Source organism: Corapipo altera, unplaced genomic scaffold (genome assembly GCF_003945725.1).
Source record: "Corapipo altera isolate COAL_440 unplaced genomic scaffold, ASM394572v1 56, whole genome shotgun sequence".
NCBI classification, from domain to species: domain Eukaryota; kingdom Metazoa; phylum Chordata; class Aves; order Passeriformes; family Pipridae; genus Corapipo; species Corapipo altera.
This window is the reverse complement of record NW_020884896.1, coordinates 6,303,290-6,327,959: the sequence shown is the minus strand read 5'-3', so window position 1 is coordinate 6,327,959 and position 24,670 is coordinate 6,303,290. Positions and strand designations below refer to the sequence as shown.

Below are 24,670 nucleotides of genomic sequence, written 5' to 3'. Positions count from 1 at the left end.
TTAGTCAGGTAAAGCTCTGAGAGCAGGCTGCCAGCAAGCACCTTCTCCTCCATCTTCAACCAACACCCATCCACAGGGTTGTACAAACAGGCAACAATATGCGGCAGGAAAACCACACCAGTGTTCTCAGAGAAGGAGTTTGCATCATCAGAGCTAAAGAGTCACTTGGGAACACAGAGGCAATAGTGCAGTATCCAATGCTCCCAGGAGCCTCCGTTGTGCCTAGGGGACACTCCTGCTGAGCCACCACACTGTGCTCTTCAGCTGTCCCCAGGTAACATCCCCCAAGCCCACCAGGACACCTGCCGGGTCCTTGCCCTCAGAGCCAATTTTGGTGGCTGAGAACAGGCCTTGTAAGCAGATCCACACTGCCATGGACTCCAGCAAGAACAGACTTCAAGGAGTATCAGCAACACCACTCAAAGCAAGTTGTAAAACAAAACACCAAGCAGTGGATTGACACTAATTTGCTGTCAAACCTGCTGCACTATTGCAACTCAGTTTTGAAACTACATATTCACATCTCCCACAAAACACACACCCCTTACAGCTGGGAATGGGTGGGGTTTGGTGCTCTAGTGTTATAGATGCACACCTGCCCACGTCCTCACATCTCCAGCATTTACACCAACAGCGTGGATTTGGAGAAGAGCTCTGTTTGGGCCATGTCAGCTTTCTACGCAGGGATCAAGCACCTTTCTAAAGCTCCAAAGCTGGAGGTTTGGGAGTCCTCTGCCTGCCTGAAGAGGATGTGTCTGAGGAGCTCACATGCCCGGTGTTCTGCCCTGCATCACTCCTCCCTATACCAGTTTGCCCAGGTTACAGGTCTAAAAGCCTAAAGCACTGAGAGCCACTGACAGTCCTCCTCCTCTTCAGGCATTTGTGAGGTCAAGAGACATGGTTTGTGCCCCGTTCGCTTCTTTATGGTCTTTAAAAGCCTGAAAAGCTCCAGGAGTCATAAAACAGGCACACCACTGCTTCTTCCTTTTTAAAAGTAAGAACATCAGCTCAGTTTATTGGTACTCACCTCTATTGTCCAGAGAAGCAGCAGCGTCTTCCCCTGACCTTAGTAGGATGTCAGGAAACATGGAGATTTTTGTCTTAGGCCAACAGAAATGTTGGCAGAGGGTCTCGCATTGGCACAGGGCTGTCCTCAGGATTTACAGCAGTAAACACCACTCACTATGGACTGATGTGCTTTTTTAGCTTCCTCTGTGGTGTGAGAAACAAAGACAGAGGCCAATACGTACCAAATTCCTGGGGGTGGCACTGGGGATCTTTAATTCTCTTCTCAAAAGATACACCTGGTCAGTGCATACAGCTGAAAGCAACCAGTCCCCAAGCACCCGGCTCTGGGGCACGCGCAGAGTGTGTTACCACTCAAGCTCCAGGCATCCAGGAATGAGGTCTCCTGAATCCAAATCTAAGTCCTTCATTCTTAAGAGCGCCCTAAGACACAAACTGAAGAGCTGTCTTCATCAGCTGTTCTGATGGAAGAGAAAGGCTGTGATGGGAAAAGGAGCAAGATTCTCCCAAACCTTCTAAGGGAAGAGCATTACTCTCAAACGTGCAGCTACAGTGCTTGGAATAAGCACCATCTTCCCTTGCTCTGTAGCCAGCACAGCTCCACATACCTCCAGTTAGAACAACAAAACAAAACCACAAACTAAAGACAAATATTGTTCTTACCTCACAAAATGATACACGTACACATGGGCAAGTTATCAGAAAAGGCATTATATTTTGGTTTCCACCTTATTTAAAACTGATTTTGGTTTTCAATCAATCAAATCTGAGTATGTCCGAGTTCGGTTTTCAATGGTTTTCCTCCCCATAACAGTAATGATCTGGACGACCATAATTATAAAAGGGACAGGGAGAAACCCCGAGAACAAGACACATAGTCTGAACTGTGCTCTCTTCCACACGAGCACTCTAGGGAATGTTAGTTTCAGCTCTTCCTTTTTTTTTTTCCTTTTTTTTTCCTTCAGGTTGTTACTATCAAAATCTCTACTGTTTATTAAAGCAAAGCTACAGTAAATTTTCTTGCAGTCTTACAGCAGGTTTTCATATTACCAGTAGGACTCGCATGCATGGATTGCAGTCACACACACACGCTCACAGACATTATACAGTAGCCAGTTGCCACCATAACAAAAAAAAAAAAAAAAAAAAAAAAAAAAGAAAGAAAGAGAAAGAAAACAGACATTCATTTCTTTAAGTGGTCATTATTAGAATCGCACCAAACTTTTGGATAAAAAAAAAAAAATACTGCACAGGTCTTCCACATGTACATGGTAAGTCATCCCTTCGCAATGGACGGAGCTCTCGTCTCCATTTGTTCAACATGCATCACTGAAGCTTGAAGGCACGCTGGCCAAGGAGAGCCCTGTTCTTTTTTTGTCATCTTAACTGAAGTGTGCTGCTGTCGGGTGCAAAAAAAGGAAAAAAAAATAAAGCCAAACCCTTTTGCAGCACACCGGGAAAAGGTCATTCGGAGACCACAGTACTTGGAAGGCAGCCCAGCTGCCTGGATTCTAACTGCTAACTGTGCTCTTGGAGGCATTGAAGGAACACACTTATCTTTAAAAATTACATATAAAGGCAAATTTCTGCAAACCCTTTCTCTTCAAACTGCTTATGGTAGACTAACACTCCTTCTAGAAGAAACTGGTCCTTCAGTCACCAGCTTCAAGTGGGAAATTTCCTACCTGCTGTCTTAAACACTGAAGCACCGGAGATTACAGTGCTGATGTGTTCGGGCATTCATGAGCTTCAGGAAAACTTAACACTGGGAAAAAAAAAAGAAAGAAAAGGAAAAAAGATGAAAAGATATCCCCAATGCCTCAAGAGCACTATTTCAAACCAGAACTCTTGGGCTACTGACTGCCGGCACTGTCAGAAGCTGCTCGCTTCTGGGAAGACACCTGGAGGTTGAAGCCTTATGGTGATTTGGTATCCTCCCAGGGTGAGATCTGCTGAGTTTTACTGATTGCGAGATAAAGCAGTGTTTCAGAAAACTAAAACCAACAAACACGTAGTAACCATCACCAAAATCACCATTGGAAAAATTCCATTTGTTAAAAGGTCTCATTGAGAAACATCAGTCCCTGTTCCAAGGAGCAGGACAGTATGATTAACAAAACCCAGAGTAACCCGTCCTCCGCAAGCCAGGCCTTCGAGGACTAGTCCCCGCATTATACTGGAGGGGGAGAAACAAAAATAAACTAAAAAAGAAGGTTGTATCACCTTTTCCTCCTGTTAAAGTTTTAATCCTCTTATTCCATTTTTATTTCTTTGTATTTTTTTCCCCCGATTCTCCCTTCCACTTTGCCGCCTTAGCTGGGGGAGTTATTGGTGCAAGAGTTTGGAGAGTCCTGCTCATTTATTGTGTTCAAGAGTACACACACCGGCTGCCGGGGCAGGTGGTGGTGGCTGTGTTCGCGGTGCTGCTCCTCGGCGGCACTGAAAAGCCCTTCCTCCTCGTCCCCGTGGGGACGGCCACTGCAGCTGTCGCAGAAGTCCAGGGGCCCGTCCAGAGCATCATCGATGAGCCCATCGAACTCCTTGAGGTCGTCGTCGTGATGACCCCGGTTGCATACGCAGACTTCTATGCCCGAGTCGCCGGTGAAACGGCGCTGCCTGCCCGGCGTCTTGTCCTTCGCGTCAGGAATGGCACTGCTCTGCTCTAAGCTTTCAGAGCTGTAGCCTTTCAGCAGTTCCTCCTTGCACTCTGTATCCTTATCGGGACTGGCCCTCTCCACTAGCTCGGCTCCCATGCTGGTACCGCCGGGCTCGACGCTTTGCATTTTGGCAACTGCTCGCTCGACCAGCATGGTGGTGGAGGGCTCGGGGTCGCCGAGGCCGGGGGCCCCGGTGCTGTCAGTACTGCTGTTATTGCTGATGGGTGCTGCAGAGCTGCTCTGTGCTGGCTGCAGGCTCCTTGGCGTGTCTGGGATTGTGCTACTGCTGCCTGCTGGGATGCACTGCTGATGTAAGGCACTGTATGGTGGCGGGGGGGTCGGCGGGCGGTTCACCACTTCCTCATAAGGAGGTAGTAAATAGTTTGGCAAAAACCCTAGAAGTGGGAGGCAAGGAGGAGAAGTTATTTCAGGAGCAGCTTATCTCAGGAAACGAGTCACTAATACAGGTTGGTATGGCATTTGTCACCTACCGGCACCTTCCCACTGAACAGCTCAGTAGGCTCTACAAGGGGTGCCAAAACTTGTCCCAAGTGAGGCGTGTCATGTTTTAGAGAAGCAGCAAATGAGGCACAGGAGGGGCATCATTACAGGATGAGATGGACATAGTTGGGAACAGCAGTCTGATCTCCTGGCTCTCAAATCTATACTTACAGCTACCAGGCAAACCTCCCTGGACCACGTACCCCAACACAGACCCATAAACTGCACAGGGGGATGGCCTGTGTTGGCTGGAGGGAACAACTCCACAGCCCTTTCCAACACTGGCTTCTCAGCCGAGTTTCCATTTTCAAGAGCAAAGATTTCATCTCACAAAGCATTGTACAAATATGAAGAGACACGAGCCGTTACAAGGAACTTGGGATCCTGGCTTTTGGTCGCTGTTTTAGTGCTGGATTCAATTCTTCTGATGCAGTCATAATAAACTGACAGTACTGGCAAAGGAGTTTGATTTATTGTACTTACAGCCCCTCAAATACATGAAATATTTTGTTTATTTCTTAAGAGGGAACAAAATAAGTCTATATAGACAGAATGGACCTAAATACTGGAAACATTTAAGGATAGCACGGCAATTTTCCATGTGCAATTGCATATCCCTGGGGCTGGGGAGGAAAAGGTTGCTGGGGATGATTTCTGAGGTGGCTGCCAGAGTTTAACGAGAAAAGCAAGTTCATACATGCAATTCAACAGTCCACTACAAGAAACTCAGCTGTGGTATCTCCAGTCAGAAGGCCAAGACTTGCTGTTCTAGCACAGCATATCAGGGCACAAGGAGAGCACGAAGTCATTGTACCTTCCCTGTGCTGTGGGCAACAGCTCCTTCGTGCAGAGTGCTTAGGGCTGCTCACCAGCAGTGTGGTCTCGAAACCACAGCACAGGGTGGGAGCCAGCACAGTCCCTGCTGAGGCTTCCAGCCAGCACTTCCACCCAGTTTGTGTGACCAAATTTCATGAAGCCACTTCCCACATCTCAGTCCCACCAGCAGCAAGTGCAGGCTGGAAAGGAGGAACCTTTGCAGAGAAACACCCAGGGAATCACTGCACTCTCAGGACTAGGTGTGAAGTTGCTGTAGCTGGTGTGGTTCAACTCCAGAGTCAAGGGGTTTCAAATACATTCAGCAGCTTGAAATATACCACCTCCTGTCTGCAAGCCATGGTTAGGCAGCATGGTTAAGTGCCCACCACCTCCTGCTGAGTCCAACCACTGCTCCCTCCTTCCACCCAGCACCCAAGACAGGAAACTCGCTGCTGCCCTGCTCCCCATGATCTCCAGGGAAAACAGTGTGAGATACATACGGAAATAAAACGGCAGGGCCGAGTAGTTATGGGCTTCCCGGTAGGCAATCAGGTTGATCTCGTGTTGCCGCTGCTGGGCCTGGAGACGATGCTTGGTGCGTCGATGATGGCAAACACAACAGCAGCTGAGGATGATGATGATGGTCCACACCAGCCAAAACCCTGCAGTGGGGGAGAGCAAGTGTTAGCCATAGTGTGAGAGCTGCATCCAAAATCGGGAAACCCCAAGGAGCCAAGGGAGAAGATCATCTGAAAGCCTGGATCTGAACCCCACACTGCTCTAAAGGTAGAAATATGTGTTTCACCAGGAGGCTTCGACATAGACCTCCCTGCCTGCATGGGACATGCCTATTCGGGCAGCCTTGCCAGAACTGGGTAACTCTGAACATATTTTGGTACAATGTGGACCGTATCCAATAGGTACAACTCTGTACAAGAACTAAGTTCCCTGCTCCATTGCTCTTACCCCTTAGATACCATTTCTTCTAGCCAAAAATATGAGCAGAGCTGTGAATAGCACTGAACTGGCCTCCCACAGCCATTTTGGTTTGAAAATAACAATCAAGACACAAAAGACACTCTGCAGATTGACCGCAGAAGAAGAGAAAAACCCCAAGCACTATGTTTTGCTTTTGTTTGCACTGCTCTTTAATTTCCAGTCCAAATCCTTCATTGTTATGTTTAACAAAAACATACTCTTTTTGCATAAATGTCTCAAAATATTTTTAAAACTTATTTTTGTATTCAATGTCTTAAATTATCCAAAATTAAATTAAACTAGCCCCCCACCCTGAATCCTCAAGAAACCTAACTCATGCTCCTTTTGTGGTCATGGCTGGTTTCTGTGCACTGTTGTACCATACGTACATTGCTCCTTAAAAGGGCACTTCCTGAATTTTCCCCACTCCCTCCAACATGTGGAATAACACCCCCTTTTCACACATCCCCCTTCACTCTTATATGCACTAGAAAAACGTTTCCAAGACACACTTCAAGGAGCTACAACATTCACTCCAGATTAGGCTTTTGTCTCCTGCAACTGCAGTCTACAGCTCTACCTGCCTTCAGAGGTTCTGTAATCTCCATCTTTTCTAAACTCAGTTTTTGCAGCTAAGGATACCGAGAGAGATCCCGGTAGAAACATACAGGCTTGGTAGCCACTGCTCAGTAGAGATCACAACACTGTTTTTCTTTCTCTAAGACCTCTGCCACTCTTCGCTACCCAAACTGTCAAAATGAAGATTCCTAGTGCTACAGGCTGTTTTCACGATGGCCAGTCTGTCCTATGAGATCAAACTGCTTTTCTCTCACCACTAAAAGCCTCTAGTCCTGCCTTTACAATACCTGGATGTTTTCAGCATCCCCTGCTGAGTTCTCTGCTAAGAGCTGGGTGGGGAAAGGTGAACAGTTTAGGAATTTGAAGAATGAGTGGAGTATTGCTTTGGCTCAGGACAAAGTGCATTCGATCCCTATCACCCATCTCAGAGACCTGCTGGGCTGTTTGTAAGTGAACTGGATATGCCTCTGAGCATTTTGAGCAGGGACTTTCACCTCTCGGTGTCGTAATCCAAATTCCTCATGTATTTTGGCACTGCAGACTGATATCTTTCTCTTGCCTTGCACAATCTATTTCCCTAATCAACTGGAACCTGCCTTAATCACAAACTTATCAAAAGCTGCTATCAAATGAAGGTGTTACATGCTCCATTTTTTTTTTTTGCTTGGCTGGAAATAAAGGTTCCTGGGTAGTTTCTCTAGCCAGCCTGCTCAGCTGTACCACGAAGGGCAGAGAGAACTGTGATCTTCACTCCAGAGAAGCAAAGGACAAAGAATTCATGATGCCCTCTGCACTTCCCAAACCAAGCTGAGGAAGTGTCCACTGCCCTCCAAATATTCTCCTGCTTCTGCAAAAAAAGCCTTTTTATATAAACTAAAAGGATTGGTCTAATCCATCCTTCCCTCCAGAGCCACGCATTTGCAATTGCCCCCACAGCCCCTACCACTACCCAAACCTTGCTACACAAACCCAATACTTCAACTGTTTCACAGTTTGAAGACTCTCACCAATACACTTTACTTCTTGCTAAGAGAAGGTCCCTTGGCCCTTGCCTGCTGAGGAAGCAAGAATACACTCATCAAAATCAGGTCACAGCATGCCACCGTGCACTGAGGCAGGCCTGCAGTTCATCTTCTAAGTACTCTTTATTTTTGAAGAGCAGTCCATGATCATGAGTTCAAAAACAATGGAAAATTACACCAAGCTATCCAGGGATTTACACTACAGTTATGAAAACAGATGCTTTTTAACACATTTGATCACGTTCTTTCCCAAGATTCTCTAGATCCAATGGTAGCAAGCAGCACTTAGTTAGTTAAGATGTCCTGGAGAACTGCCACTGTTAAGCAATCTCAGCTGTAGCAGCCAAATATTTCTGCAGGGAATGGGAATAACTGCTCCCACCCAAGCCTGCATCCAGAAGATTAAAAAAGTATTTCTTTAGAAAACTTCTCTATCCGTTCCAAAAAAAATCCCAAAGTGCTTTGCAGACAAACCAATGCACAAACTCAGAGTAGGGGTCAAAATAAGCTCAGTCATTCCTGGGAAGAGGTGCGGCAACTCTGTTAACAACAGGCAGTAACAACATACAACAGCTTAGGATAATAAATTAATGTTGGATCCTACTGAAACCGCAGGTGGCATTTTAAGTAAACAGACCATAAATTAGTGGATTGCAATCTGGCCACAGCGTCAGGAACAACACCTCCATTCTCATGCAAAGGGTCTGTGCACACTCACAAACACCAGTGGATGAGATCTTTTGTTTTTCATGAGAACTTCCAGAAAAAGAACCCACTAATACCACATTATTGCCTGGTTTCCTTAACCGCTGACACTTCCTAGAGCTTCTAGGAATTACTCAATGCCTGACTCAACACGAGCCCCAGGACTAGCCTGGATGATTGCAGAGGATCAGCAGCATGTGCCCACCACAGCCATTTGCTGGCCTGGCTTCTGGTGTCCCCTTTGATGGCTTTGTTCCCACCTTGTCACCCAACACCACATCTGCACTGCAGGCTGGAAGGCCCCCCAGTGCATCAGAAGCAAAAGAATGGGACACAATGGGTGCTGAGGTACAAGGGACTTCTTGGTTGTCGCTTGGGCAGGGGTCCCAGTGCTGAGAGGAGGACTGGGTGCAGCTCTGGTTGCAAGCCCAGCAAGGTGCTGGGAGTCCAGGGCCTCCAAAAAAGGCTCTACAACACCCCCTTGCCACAAGTTTGGGCACAGCTGCAATTTTGGCTGCAGAACAGAAAAACTGTAAAAGCCTAGGAAATATATAGCATGGTCATTTATTTGGAATAAAGCTATGTGTACAAGGCCAAGTGCAATTGTAAATATTATGTCTAAAAGTATGGAGTGAACAGTGAGGACATCGATGGCTGAGCTATGCATTTGTACACCTGGTGAGCTTGGCTTCAAACCAGCAGCAGGGAGGTGAGCCGAGCAGACCACTGGCCCGTGCAGGCAGCAGCTCATTTGGCAGGAGGGGAATTTCAAATTCACCCAAAGACAACACTACACAAGCAGGAAACACGGGGGCCGAGCGCAGCTGCGGTACACGCTGACACCTCCTTCCTTCATGGCAAGAGCAGGTACCAGCTCTGCCTCGTGCTGAAAATGGGTGAGACGTACAGAGGCAACTGAAGTTTGGCATTAAAAATCCTCTAAAAGCCAAGTAAAACTGAGTTTCTAGTTGTCTTCACTATCTCCAAAAGTATTCCCTGTTTCCAAAAGCCTTCCTGCTGCAGTTGCAGGAAAAACAGAAAAGGGTGGGAGACGCTGGGCATCCTGAGCCAAGTCTGCCATTAAATGTCTGATTTGAGAGTATTTCCCACAGCCAATCTGGCCGTAACCACTGGGAACAAAAGCTTGTGGCAATCTGAGAACAACACGGCACATAAAGAGCAAACAGGGTCTTTGGATAAACAACTCCTGACAGACAGCCTGAGCAGAAGGAAGGTACCATTCCACAGTGAAACAGGCACCAGGGAACCATCCAACTTGAAGGCAATTTCAGGCTTGCTCTTGGCTCATGAAAGAGTCAAAAGTTGGAACACTCTCCAGCCCAAAAAAGGTTGAGTCCTGAGAACTGCTACTGTATTTTTTGTCAAATTCACTGGTGATGCCAATGGATGGATAATGATGCAACCAAAGGTGAAACAGAGCCAAGAAGCTGATTTTTGCCAAGAGATTTCCCTGGTAGAACACCCAAACCTTCCATAAAAATAAAAAAAAGAAGTACCAATTGCTTGCTAAGCATCACACAGGCTGAGAGCTGTAAGCCTGACACAAGTGGCCAAGCTCAGGGAGTCAGAATGGGAGCTGGAGAAACACCTAGGAACAGAATCAGCTCCCACAAAAGCCATCCCTTGCAAACTGAGGCAATACTGAAGAAAGACAAGGATTCTATATTTACAGCATCCTTGGGAAAGGGAGCCCCATCACACGGTAATGCACCAGAGGTATTTTCTACCAGCTGTGAAAGAACATGCTAGGCCTAAGGCTTCAAGAAAAACCTTTCCAGGACACAAACCACAGTTTTGCTCAAAAGTAACTAAGAATAAAAAAATTTAAGAATTAAAAAAATCAGAGCATTCGTTCCTTGTGAAGAGGGAGGGAGCAATGTTTGGTCTGATGCTGTACTATATTTGATGCCTGGGATGTTGCCATCAGCACTGCCGTTGAGGGAAGCTCCTTTTATCCTGCACAAAATGGAAAATGTTTTCTGGAGCATTCCAAGGGTAGGAACAGAGAAATCTGCCCTCAAGTTCATGGTAAACTTGGGCAAATGCCATGGCTCTGTTGGCAGGAAGTCCCCTAAAAACAAGCCAAAACATACTGTAAAGTGCCTTTGTGTCTGCCCGACAAGCATCTGGGTAATAGCTTTGGCTCCATGAGAGCTGGTTCTCAACAGACGGAGAAGGGGGACAATTTCATTGACTAAGAAGTTCCAAATGGTGGCCTCACAGTCAGCTGTGGCTGGAAAAAATTATCTTTCTCAGGGCCAACACTGTCATCAAAAGTAGAAGAGAGATTTACTTGGTACTACAACCTGGATGCAGTGGGGTTTGTGTCCTTTGGCACAGAGACCCCATTGTCTCCTACCACTGCAGACACGAGTGTGTATGAGTAAATGCTGCTGCTCAGGAAATCCAGATGAAGGATCTAGGCCATAGGCCTATGAACATTTTAAGAAGAAAAAAAGAAGCTGCTGAATGATGTGGTCCTCTCCTGCCTATCTCATCCATACCTCCTGCTGCTTCCTTCTTCCTGTGCTGGCACAAAGTTGTGAGCAACTGTGGTTTGAACAGTTTTGAGGGAAGCAGAGCAGGTTGAACCTCATTTGCCAAACACAACAGCAGCAAGAAGAAAGACTGACTTTCAGTGACAGCTTTATCTCAGTTTAAGTCATTGGAACTGCACTCCCAGCTTGACCACACTGCAGGAAAAAGTTACTGAATATTTTTAGAGTACAATGGGAAAAGAAAAAAGCTGAAGACATCTCTAACTCCTGCTTGCTTGCTCCCAGACTGGTAACACAGACAAAAGGAGATGGATGTTCACTGCAGTTGTTTCTAGTTTTCAGAAGAGTGTCTGCTATACCTGGCACACCCACTGCAGTGAGAAAATGTGGAAAAAGACAGATTTCAGAAAAGTCCTTTGCTTATCTTGTAATGAGAATGAACTTGAGGCAGTAAATCTGCAGACACTGTTTTTATGCCTCTCTCCTAGGGATGGAGCCTTTGAAGAACAATTGCTCCTGTGCTCCAGAGGACACATTCGTAAATCCAGTTACTCCCAAGAGATCTACATTGGTAAAATGCATGTTGAACAATAGTCCAACAGAGATCAGAGGGAAACATACAGCCGAGACCATGTCCTGAACATCTGGGAACAAGATCTGGAGAATGGTCTGCACTAACAGATCTGGATATCTGGTGAGGAGCTAGGTTGGAGGTATGTAGGGCTGGGGGTGAAAGAGCACCAGCCTTTCCGTGCTGTTTAATACAGCCCAGGCAGAAGGGGACACACAGGGCAAAAGTCAGCATCTGCACAGACAGGCTATGCCAGACAGTTTGCCTTCTGCTTTGGATCTGGACATTTTAATGAGCCAGACCAAAACACACTTAAGGTGATTTAACTGTCTGGATTAGGCTACAAGAAGTCCCAGGAAATCAGGAAATAACTCCCTCAGTGGCCTTATTTATCCTGAGTTTCTGTACAGTTGAGACATCTGTTGTTTGCCCTGTGCTGTCAGTGAGGCTTTGTCCTGGGGGGGTTATCACTGAAGCACAGCTGAAGAGTAACAATGGCCAAAGCAGAAGTTTGATACACCTAGGAAAGAGAAAGCAAGTAGAACCACATAGGAGGCTGGGTCAAAGGCAAGGAACAGCACAAATCCCTCTCTGAAAAAGGATGTGGTTATACTGAGGGATAAGACAACACGGAGTAAGGAAGAAAACGTGGGACTGATGCATTGTTTGACTGAGGGTTTTGGAGACCGCAGCAAAGTCTTGGAAGTAAATTCTTATTATAAAGCCGACCTGAAATATATATGTGGTACAGCAGTTGCTTTAGTTTTAGCAACTAACCAGATCCTTGCCAAAATTTTCTGGCAGCATGCTTTTTGGGGAAAAGAGCTGCCTAGTGATTCCAAGGAAAAACGTGCAGAGATGAGCAAAATGTTCAAAATCAGCAAAAACATTGACTGTGCTGCTTGCAAACTAAACATTTTTTTCCTGTACAACTCTTCCACTAGGACCTAAACAGTCAGGATCTTTTTTCTTTTCTTTCTTTCAGAAACAGAGGGGTTCAGAATCAACGCTCAAACAGATGAAATGAAGCAAAGTAGGCACATGCAACATCCGAATACTCACTCATCACCAGTGCTGGTTTGTTGTGCAGCACCTGAATGACTCAAGAACAGCTAAGCCCTCTAACTCTGAAGTCCTACAACTTTTTGCATCCAGTGACCGGCTGCCTGTTTCCATGCTCCACAATTCCTGAAGCACAGTGTACTATTTTTCCAATCGCACTATGACAAATGCTTTTTACAGCTTTGCTTGTTGTGTTCAGAGACTCTGGAATCATTTAATTTCAAACTGGTCCTCGAAATAGGCAAGGAGAGAGACAAGGATGGACATCAGGAGATCTGGATTTAGTTTTTAATCCACATTATATACTTAAACTTTGGAAAATGCAGAACATCTGAGCCTTGCTTCTTAACTTGCAAAATGCAGGAACGGCATTCCTTGATGACCTTCTCTCCTGTATTTTGAAAAGTGGTATTTTGGAATGTTTAAGCAATAAGACACCTGTCAGGCCTGGACAAAGGCCAACGTTGGAAAACTCCAGCAAATCACAATCACACCACACAAACCTGAATAAAAACTGCTAGTAAAGAAAATCCATTGGCTGCTGCCACTCTCCCAAGACCACAATGTCACCCGTGGGGACTGTGAGCTCTCTGGGGAGCCCAAAGAAATTGTCAGACTAAAATGCTGACCCAGCTCATCCACCACCCAAACACCGTTCCCTATGCGAGGAAATGCAACAGTAAAGCCACTTTTTCCATTTTACTTTTTATGATTATGTTCCAAAAAAATTAAAAGATATAATGCACCTTTTCCCCCCATGTTAACAGCTACCAAGCTTAAGCTAAGAATTAATTAGACCTTTACATAGCTATTAGACCTATATATAAATCTGAATATAGGTTTATTATTTGGCAACATGGACTATTTTTTTTTTTTTAATAAGAGATGGGTGGGGAATCTGAACCGGGCTGTTATCTAATTTTAAACACAGGCTGTCCACCTGCTTGGCATATCATATTCTCCATTCCTCCACTCCACCCCTTAACAAAATAATACCTTCATTTTACATCCTATTCCACTACCCTCAATGACTGGCTTATAATTACTGCAATCTTACTTGCTGCCTAGAAATGTTGAGATCAGCCATTTTCAAAGACAAACTTCCCTCAAATTCCTAAACAGGGAAAAAGATCCTTTTTACAGGAAACATTTCAAGTGGCCACAAAACAGGATCATGTTTCATAAGTCATGTCCAGCAAAGACAGACTAGTTTTCTTTTCCATTTTAAATGCCACCTTCCTCTCCTGCTTCTTCCCACAAAGCTGTGGTGGTAAATAAATCCAGGATTTAATTCAACAGGACTAGCAAGAAGGTCTGTTTTTAGGCGCACAAAAGCACCGGTGGTCTGAGAAGGTCAAGAGAAGCAAAAACTTCTCAAAAGCTACCTCAGCACACACATACACTGGTTAAAATCCAAACGCAGAACAACCACAAAGCCATACTTAAATGGTGCTGCTAAGTTAACTGTTCATTAACCAGGAGTTATTATTAACTTTTAAAAAGCTAATCTGTTCTCCACTCCATCAATTCACTGCTCATATTAAGGCTATTTACATACACTATCACTGCTATTCACCTTGAAGGTCTTGAGTGCCTCACATCATGTACCTATCAAAGATACTCAACAACTGGAGCAGCAGCTAAGCTCACAAGCTTTAAAATATGAGTTTTCATTTAAAGGACATGCTCCCTCTTTGACTCCTCCCCCCCCATCCCAGACATTTTTTTTCTACCATTCATAATGGCAAAGCAAGCTTTGAAAACATTAACATAATCTGACATCAATGTCAGATGCTTGCCTGAATTTGCAGAAAGCCTAGAAAACAGGTGTCATGTTTGCATTATTCCCCTCATCTCGGTGTGCTGCACGATGCTCTTTGCAATGCAGAAGGAATGTGAGCCTCCTATTCCTCCCGAGGAACCATCCAGCAGTGTGTGCCACCAGCATGTTTATTCCATGATCTCAGCATGACCTGTGTGCTTCCTCTAGAAAGAAGCCTGGAATATTCTGCCTCCTTCTAACAAAATCTGGTTTTATCTTCCAATAACTTTTATGACACAGCCAGACACTGCCAAGTATAAAACTCTGTGCCCATACTGAGAGCACAAAGACAGCTAAACCATCCCATTAAAATGGCAGGGGGCTATTGTTCACACTGTACTGTTTGTATGCAACACAATTAAGCCTCTCTTTCAAGATGTCCTTGGGAGAAACATGGTGACTGTGCGACAAGCTCCAGTGTGCAGTTGTATTCCACGCTGTTGCTCGATTTAGATCCTGCTCGCCACGGAGTCTGTAAGCCCTTGCACACATGCATCTTCCTCTGTATTCCCACCCACACAAATCCAAAACTGGGTTTGACCTTCCCCACTCTGCTTTGTCCATGCATCCCCATCTAGTCTGAACAAATTCCTGCCATCTGTCCTGACTGTGCTGCCGACTGCTACAATCTTATCCAGGCAGTTCAAGGTAGCCATGTATTTATGCCTGTTTCTTAGCCTGCTAGAGTCCCTGGAGTCAACCCCCTCCCCCCACCCAGAATTGTTTCTTGAGCTGTTTGGACACTGTGGAAAATAATGCTGCTGTACAAGGTCTGCAGTGCATTAAAACCCTGCCACTAGTATGGACACAGCCAGCCACTAGAGTCTGATGCACAGTGTGTCTTCAAGATATCTATTAAGAGTCCTGTTTAGTTTACAACCACATCCTCCATGTTTCACTAGCTAATTTGAAAAGTAAAAGCATGTTCTAGGTTAAAAGTTGAAGTGTCAGCTATTCCTGTCCTTGAGTCCAGCTTAAGTGACAGTATTTGAATATATACTACATTTCCACACGCATGCTACTTTGGCAGAGTCAAACTATGGGCAAAACGGAGGGATTAAGTAGAAAGTGCAGTTGCATAAAAGCTAGAAGATACCACTGGTCATGGTAAGAAAGTATCTCCAGTCTCCAATGTACACGTACAATGTCCAGAGTTCCACATTTCCAAAATCCAGGAGCACAGATGCCCTACCAGCCTAGGCTCCTGGCAGTACAACAGCATGTCAACATCAGTGTTCAATCCTTTGTGCTCCTCCTCGAGAAACGAAGACACCATCAGACTGGAACAACTGGCAGTTTTCCTTTAAAATTCAGCATACTTTCCTTTCCTTTCAACTTCCCATTTTTCCATATGTCTTCATCAGTTTTGCTGACCTGCTTTGATCTACCTGCTGCCATCTAAAGGGACTTAGCAGGTATGGTCACTCAACCACTCACTGGAAACTTAGGTTCTTTTAAATACCACATTTCGGGAAAGAGGAGATAAGAGGGGTTGTAACGGGCAATGTGTGTTGCATTCAGCATTCAACCACTGTAAACCCACAGGACTCACCCAAGACTCTCTCCCACCCAAAAACTCCAAACACAAAGAGTCCCGAAGAGAATAAGCACCCTGGCCCTCCTCCTTGAAAAAACAGCTTTAAAAAGATAAATCAGATTTCAACTGTTGTGCTTGCAAAGAACTAAAACAATAAGATGAAAGATATTGAATTAATTCCCTGTTTGAGTGTGTCAAACTCCAGTGTTGTATCTGCATTTCTCCCTCAAGCCGGTTTCCTCATACAATGTTATCTTGAGTACCCTCAGTATTGCCCACATCAGTGAGAAAACCAAACAGCAGTGGCAAGACGACCCATTAGTCCTCATAAAGCACCCATTGTAACAACCCTACTTCCTTGTCATATCAGGTCAGCTCCGGATTGTGTTGCAGTGAAATGCAATGGCAATGCATAACAATGCCTGAAAACAAAACCCGCACAGGACACAGGCCAGACCTGTGGTATGGTATGAGAGCCATGCAGATTAGGAAGGGAAGCCATACAAAATGGAAGGACTTACACCAGAGTTCATAGTAGTAGTTGCAACACTGGGATTGTCCACAACAGTGGCCCGTTTCACATATGTAACTTTGATTGTTGACACCCATGCAGGTTTCCTTGTCCTAAAATTAAACAGACACACTTTTAAGATGCTTTGTCAGGATGTTCTGTAAATGTTTTACGCAATGATCTGCAAGCATTTTAAAAGTACAGGTTATGGCCTTGGGAAATTCTTAAAATACATGAAGAGGTTAAAAAACATCTAAGGGTCACAAAAAACCATAAAGGACTGTTCAGAAGAAAACCCCATACCTCCAAACCCATGAGTTACATTGCTTAGCACCTAGTCAGCATTGCTTTCTCATTATCCCTTTTCTTTTCCATTAAAAGTTACCATATTTTGGGAGCCAGGCATTATCTTAAAGAAGACATGGCATTAGTTCCACATTGTACACAATACGGATGCATTAATGGGGCTGAATGCCAAGCAGAAAAAATAAAGGGAACATTATAATTTGAGAAAAGACTGCTTCAATTCATTTAGATCTAAATGGTAATTACAATATGCTCCTGCAAGATTCCAGCCTAAGATGATTCCTTCATAATTAGCCATGTGCTTTGTGTAAGATCAGCATTCCTGTAAAACTTCTTCCTGGAATAGCAAAGTAGCCCAAGAGCAGACCCAAATCAGCTGTAGCATATCACCCAGCAGGTCCTCAAGACACCTAAGATGGAAAAGGACCATGGTGAGAGGTCTCAGCTCCCCACATGGTGCACCACTTCACAGAAGTCTGTGTTTTCCTGCTAGTCTGAAAACACAGGTGCAAAAAAGTACAAAACACAAGAAAACAGAAGCATTTTACAGGTTGTGGTTCGTACGTCCTCTAAGAGGTTTTGGGGCAACCTGGATGTCAGAAGAACACTACATAGTTTAAGAAACAAACAAATTTTAATAAAAAACATTGATGTTGCAAACAAACCTGTAACAAAATTTTAAATTTTCACTTTCTTTCACTTAAAATTTATTATATGGAAAAGAAAATGTGCTGATGTTTATACAGAAAGACATGTTGAAATAATTAAGTACTGCCTTTCAAATAAAAAAAAAACAAAATACACCAACCTGCAAGAGCCCAACAAAACCCAACGAGCTAATAAGAGCAGCAAGCCCAACCAGCAGGACACAGGGATGCACTTCCATAGATCCCAACGCTCGCTGAGCTGCACTGCTCCTCTCTTTAATGGGAGTGCACCATGGCCACACTTCTCACAAGCCTCTCACAAGCCACCACACATGCAAGGGGATGTTTCCACCTCTAATTTCAGAGGCTGGTAGCCTCTTTCAAGAGACACTGTTGAGCTGGCACAGCATGTTCTACTTCAAGCATGCTATTCATTACAAAAATTGTCATTTTAGTCAGCAAAAGAACTAGAAATAGGACACATCTATTCTCTTATCTGTTCTTACTAGTTTATTTACACTTTTCCTCATTTTCATTGGTATTGCAGAGTTAATGTAACTGATAAACAGCATAGATTTTGGTTCACATATCAATAGAATTGAGAAATTAAGATGCCATTGCAAAATTGCAATCCTGTTGATAACGCACAAGCCAGAAAGCAAGTGAGGTCTGTGGTTGTGACACATGAAGATCAGTGTGACCTGTTGAACCAGCCACTGAATCACACAGAGCTGGTGAAAGAAAAGAGTACCACAGTGCCATTTCAGAATCTCTGCATCACTCCACTGAACCATCCCTGACCACCTCTGGTTTACTCCCCAAAAATTTGATCCATTCAGCGTTGTCTGCTTCAAAGAGCAGCAATAAGGAACACACCAGTGTCTTTTGGCAGCAGCAACTTACAACAGTTTCAGCATCACTGTATTTTTCCCCCACTTAAAAACTTGCAGCAATCCTGATTTCAGAGACTTTCATCACACTGTCCTTTCATTTGAACTCCCCAGCACCCTCTTGCCAACGTTATTATATGTGAAAAGACCTTTTCATGCTGCCACATGCTGATGTGCAGGGTTGTTTCTTGTTAGTCCAGCTGGCTAACAGGTGTGTCAGTGTACAGGCTGAACAGAAGATCCTCAGCAGCTAGGTTAGTATCCTGCAGGTTGCTCCTGGAGATCAAGTCTCAAGCAACATCCTGCTTCCCATCTAGTTTAAATCTTGCTGTCCAGAGCTTCTTTACACACTGACCAAGACAAATCATCTTCCTTGCTAATGCATAAGAACTTGTACCTTCAAATAGTCTCATGGTTCTCTTTCAGCTCCCACAGTTCAGAAGAGTCAGGGTTTTAAAGTCCTTGCAGTGCCAACCACCAGCCATGCTCCTCAAAGTTCAAGCAGCTCCTTTTGGAGGCCTTCTGCAGCCCCCTGCCAGCCCAGCCACCAATGGGTTTTTGGGAACTATCAGACTCGGTGCCATGTGTTAAGACCCAGAACTGTTACTCATGTTTTAAACAGTTTCACAGAATCAAGGAATAATTTAGTTTGGAAACCATCCCAGCAGGTCACACGTTCTAACTACTGCTCAGAGCCTGGCTACCTCTGACACTAGGTTACACTGCCTGGCACAGGGAAAGAGATAAAATGTGAAGGCAACAGATCTTCAGAAATAAAAGTCTACTAAAGAAAGATTCCAGCACAAGGAGAGCATTGCTTGGGATATGTTACAGGTGTCTTCTTTCCTCTCCTCACTTATGTCAAGCCTCATTTCTCTGAAAAGTTGAGCCACTGTACAGTTCCCTGCACCTTTTCTGCACATCGAGGAAGAGATTATGCGTGGCCACCATGGCCATGACAGAGACCATGACATTTTTTGTTAGGAAACTTCTACCTATTGCCAAGCTCTTTAATCTGGCTTCAATTTCTATTTAAATTGCAGGTTGCATTTTTCATACCAGCAGTGTTATATTATTTCTACTTCCTTCTAGTGTGCATTCTTTGTGCATGCTGCCAAATTGCAACTACTTAAGACATATCAGCAAAATAGTTATCTGTAGTCTAAATGTCTCATGGAAACAATATCCCAAGTGCTTGTGCTATGAAAGCACATTGTTTCCTCTTTCACACTAAGAGGCATAGACAAGGCACAGGGCTGAAAGAGTAGTTTTATAGAGAAGAAAAATATATATGGAGGAAAAAAAATCTCATAGAAGTAAAGTTGGGGTACTCACATTTTACTGACCTGCCTTTGTTTTTAATCTCCATTGCAAGCAGCACTTGTAATGATAATTTTTAATCATTCTTAGCAACACTGAGTTTTTACTGAACTATTGCAGAGGTTTTGGGGTTTTTTTTTTTAGGCAGTCATGAAAACAAGGAAGGGGGAGGGTTTCTTTCCAAAAGCACTTTCTTCCCCACTAGCCGGTGGCTATCACATTCCAGAGTAGACTTCCCTACTGAAGGACAGTCTTGTTTTCTTGTTGTCCAGGCAAGCACATCCCTCTCCACCATCCTTTATTCAGCTAACTGCAGATGCCTCCAGGCAGGATTACTAAGCAGGATCTACGTGGGTCTGCTCTCAAAGAGCATTCACCTCCATTAGTGCAGAATATTCTTGTTTCCTGACTAAGAAGCCAGAACATGCCATCCTTTATCTCCCACCTGCAACTCCTAAGAGATTCCCAGCTAATTTCAAGGGAATTACTTACTGCACTTACTTTGTCCAGTAAGTCAGCATGTACTCTAGGCTGCATGGATATCACTGCCTCCTTGGCATCATCCTAAGAGCTGGTCTGAGAACTTGGAATCACTGGACCCCTGACACACATTCCAAGGGTGGGAGCTCTCAGGAGAAGGTTCTGCAGTCCTGGAGCCTGTGTCCCTTCCCAGTCCAGTCCAACAGAAACCATTTGTGAAATATGGTGCAGGCTCTTTCTCATGAAACTAGTTGAGTTGGGAAGACCTCATCTTGGTGCGTTTTGAGAAAATACAGTTCTTTGTATTTTAGATGTGGCGTCTTGGATTAGTTTTCACAAGTCAAACTTTATAAAGCAACTCTGAATACAAATAAGATTTTAACTTATTTTCTTGTTAATATTTGGCATTTGTGGTAAACCCACAATCATACTGGCAACTCCGCCAGTTAAAGCATGCTTTTGCTGTCAAGTGCTTTTACAAATAATCCTTAAAATATCCAGCAATGGTAGGTATAAGAGAATTCAAGGCAGTGCCGTATGTTGTCACATCTGAAGCGACAGAAAACGTCAGTGCCAGGGAAAAAAGCCAATTATTTTCTTTACCTTCCAGTTTAGTATTAGACCTTTGCTGGAGGTCTGCATGACAAATTAAAGGTCAAAATCTGGGGCACGATCAAGACAAGAGGCATTCACAGAGGTCTGCAGGCTGACTAACTGCTCCTCTCTGCAAGGAGGGATGGAAGAGACCTCTTTATCCTACTTTTGTAAAGGTTTTCAGTACTAAATGGTTGGGTTTCATACCCATAAATCTGATAGGATTTACTGCGTCTGAAGCCAATGCAGGAAATGAAGGGAAATGAAAACTTGATTGACAGTGAAGTATCATCAAAATAAAAGGATCAAGGCACTTCACACTCCTGTACTCTACAAAGTCAGCAGTTAACCCAGGAACACTGTTGCTATGTCAGAAGGGAGAAAGGTGAAGATGAGCAAATTCCAGACTAGTGTGGCTATTTTCCAAGCTGAAAATTAATATGTGCAACTGCAGCAACAAACACTACAGTCCACGCTCAGAAGTGCATAGTTGGCAGTGAACCACCTACAAAAGATGACTCCTCAGTTGGCATTAACCAGGTAACCAAAACCAGCAGTGGTCGGTATCATGAAATCTAATAACCACTTCAGGTTTTTGCTCTATCTCCTCTTTCCACAGAAATCCGGCCTCCTTTACCCTCAATATGAGCACCTTGCATTTATTTGTCCTCCATGTGTCATTCAACCTGCCAGAATATCTATTCATCCTAACCTTGGTAATACCCTGACACCCTGGGAAACACTTGGAAATGGGACTTGCATTTACTGACAGCAGTTTGTAGGCCCTTCCTGTCTAGTAGGACAGAAAGTTTGTTAGACTTAATTTCCTGTTCTTTCCAAACTTGAGTACAGCATTTGTCAAGGTGCTACACAGCAAATTACTATTTGAACTGGAAGAGACAGAGAATAATAACAGAATGACAGGGGGAGTAAGTGACTGAATAACAGGCGTACAAACAGTGGGACACAGAGAAAAGCCCAGCAGCAGGCTGCAAGGAGACTGCCAAAATGGCATCTCCTGAAGGGCAAGATGCGACTGGTTTTAACAGGACTCGGGCTCAACCTGTGACCGCTCCAGACCTCCTGGTTTCATGGTTCTTACAGGGACTTTGGTAATAAGCATGCGTTTAATAATAAATAAAAATCCTGACCTAGTTATTTCACTAATCTCATTACTCGCAGGCAGCAGTTCCTTGCTCTCAGTACCCAGACACACCCATAACAAGTAGGATGGACTCAAGCAAGTGACACTATATTCAGAAAAACGTATTAAAATTTTGAGTATTAATATTTTGAGTAACTCACAATCAGTATTTGAAGCATATATATTTTTTAAGCATCCTGAGTAACAGAATGGAAATGACTGTCAGTATATTAAATATGTCAGAAACAACTATTTGATATCCACTATTTATTAGTTCCCACTTGGCTGTTACTCAATCTCACATATCAGACTATCACTAGTGTTGGTGATCGTTAGCCAAGTGCACCAGCAAGAAGCTCATGAGAATGCAAACCCAAGTTACCAAAGATGAGCATCTCTGTCAGATAAGAACTCAAGCGTTAGCAGGTTAAAATTGCTATTGCAAATACTAGGCTGGAATGCCAAATCTTGCCACAGGGTTTACTACACTTGCTGGTTTGCTAGCAGCCCCCCAGTTCCCATTCGACGTAATCTTAAATAAAAACTCACTAGATCCTTTCAGAGAAGGACTCTAGGTGGGACCACAGCAAGGACAGGCAGAACCGCTGGGGAACTCTGGATCAGGACTGACAGACAGCACAGGACTGACAGACACCTGGCTGAGCCTGCACCAAAGCCTCCAGACATATTCCGTGTCTTCACAAATACTACACTTGGTAGTCCTCTAGAATACGAAATCAGAAATCCACCATCTGAGCAAGTGTCATGCCTTTGGTGGGTTCAATTTAACAAAAGCACATAAGATTGCCAAAGATGAAAGTGGATTTGACTGCTGGGAGTTACTGGAACCTCGGGTGCCAGGCCCTGCCAGCACGACAGGGGATAGATTCCTGTAAGCCTGCCTTATGACAGACAGCTGAGGCCAGGAAATAAATCAAGTCTGGACATTTCTTCATAAGTCACCCACCACAAATTTTGTTTTGCTGAACATGGAAAAAAAATTGTAATAAGTGCAAATATCCAAATACTTAAAAGTATAATAAGTGGGGGAAGAAAGATGCCTCTGAGCTGTCTCAAGCACAATAAAGATCTCCAAACTGGGAATTCTAATCCACAACATTTATTGCTTCACTAATGCCAGCATCAGGAGAACTATATTTAGATCAGCGTGATTAATCAGCCACAGCAGACCCATCTTCACCCCCAGCAGATGCAGCACCTCCAAGGTTTTATTAACCTTTATCTGAGGAACAAATTGGTTTGTTGCATCCATTTATCCTGAAGAAATACTCCCAACAATCTTTAAAGGAACACTATCCTTTCACAGATCATGGACACTTTAAATATATTTCAATAAAAGCTGGTTTCATTTTTGTTTATCACAAGTTTCACTTTCAGACTCCAAGGACTACACATTCGGGTTTTAAGCACCATGTGAGACTGTTTACTTCCTCACGCCTTGCTAGCAGCTTCCCAGCTGCAGTCCCCAGCCCTCGCACATTAAAAACACTCACTTCTAGGAAATTACAGCTTTGAGGAGGCTGCCTTGCGTTATGTTGTTTTAAATTACCAAACAGCTGAAAATCTCGAGCAGTTAAAACTGAAAACGTTAAGGAATCCAACATCTTAACCTTTTTTCTTCTTTTTACATTTATATAGTAAACTGGACAAATGTGTTCAAGCTTCCACCTGCGACTCTAAGAGGAGATGCTCACTTGAAACTGAAAGCTGAGATCCTATACAACCAAGTTTCCTGGGATGGGAGCTTTAAACACCCACGTTGCACTCATGTCAGATACTGCTAACCTAGCTTTTATGCATTTAAATACCAACCCCGCTGCAACAACAAAAAACCCCCAAAACCTGGCAAGCACCCTAATTTTACCATGTGTTCGGCAGTCCATGTGCTACAATGCTGTCGGGTCCTCAAGAAGGAGGAAAGGCAGATGAAGGGGAAGCAGTTGTTCAGTGGGGTGCAGAGAAGGGGTGCCAGTCCCAGAGAGCTGAAGCTCTCACCGTGACCCTTCCGTCCTCCTCATGCAGCTCCCAGGAAGGAACCCCACCCAGCATCTCTCCCCTAAGCTTTCAAGCCCAGGATCAGGACCCTTGTGTTGAGTGAGAACAACAAAGGACACCCCGGACAGCCAAGTGTTGACAGTCCAAGTGTAAACCAAGAGACAACAGAGGTGATGAGACGTTCCTGAATTTCTCCCACACTTTGAATTATACAGCACTGTTCACTAACAACACTTATTTTCTGCTCTTTTAGAGGTGGAAAAAGAAATTTCTGAATAGTATCTGCATGCAGGAAACAATCACAGATACTTCAGATTTGATTTTTTGAAGACTAATTGAAGAATGATTAAAACTCAGTATGATTAAAACTAAGAAAAGTTCAAGCAGCTGTTTCCCACTATATCCTTCATCAGTGGATAAAAACAGTCAAGAGCTTTGCTCTGTTTTAGAGGCAACACCTTTTTTTCCTGCTTCCTGTAAATGCCTCTATCGATGCTGAAAAGTTACCAGCAGAGGAAAAACGTACCATCCATCCACCGAGACAGCCAGGTGTTCACTGTTCGAGTAGATGAAGCCAAATTACACCTACCTTCCACTTTTACACCTTATGCAGCACCTCAATTGCCTGAACACATCTCTAGAACAAAAAGATTAATTTAAAAATAGGAACTTGGAGCAAATCACATCCGTGAGACTCGAGCAACCTCAATTTGAGGCAGTTATGTCTCACAGCTATTCGAAAGTTACCTAAAGCCATTCAGCCTTTGTGCCCGAATTTTCCTCTTTGGTTCAGTTCCGAGGTTTTTAGGGAAAGTCTCTTTGCCCTGAGAGCTAACAAGTGAACTATTATTATAGGTATTGCATCAATCACAGAAGGTCATTGTGCTAGAGGCAGTTTCTTATGTAAAACTGTTTTCGGTTCAGCAAAGTGGGAGGAGCTGCATTTCACCAAAACTGATCTGATAAG

General features: G+C 44.1%; 1 protein-coding gene across 6 annotated transcripts in view; it reads right to left on the bottom strand.

Annotated features, from left to right (window-relative positions):
- Positions 1-1,717: 1,717 nt before the first annotated feature.
- Positions 1,718-24,670, bottom strand: part of WBP1L (WW domain binding protein 1 like) — a 57,916-nt gene continuing 34,963 nt past the window's right edge. For 5 of the 6 annotated variants that reach the window (XM_027647830.1, XM_027647832.1, XM_027647833.1 and 2 more), the window contains 3 exons: positions 16,317-16,419; positions 5,501-5,662; positions 1,718-4,078 (listed from right to left, as the gene is read on the bottom strand). In XM_027647830.1, the coding sequence (XP_027503631.1) occupies positions 3,339-4,078; positions 5,501-5,662; positions 16,317-16,419 (1,005 nt within the window). In that variant the 3' untranslated portion in view covers positions 1,718-3,338. Of the gene's footprint in view, positions 4,079-5,500; positions 5,663-16,316; positions 16,420-18,546; positions 18,960-24,670 lie in introns of those variants that run through there. The other variant, XM_027647835.1, reaches the window with a different exon arrangement.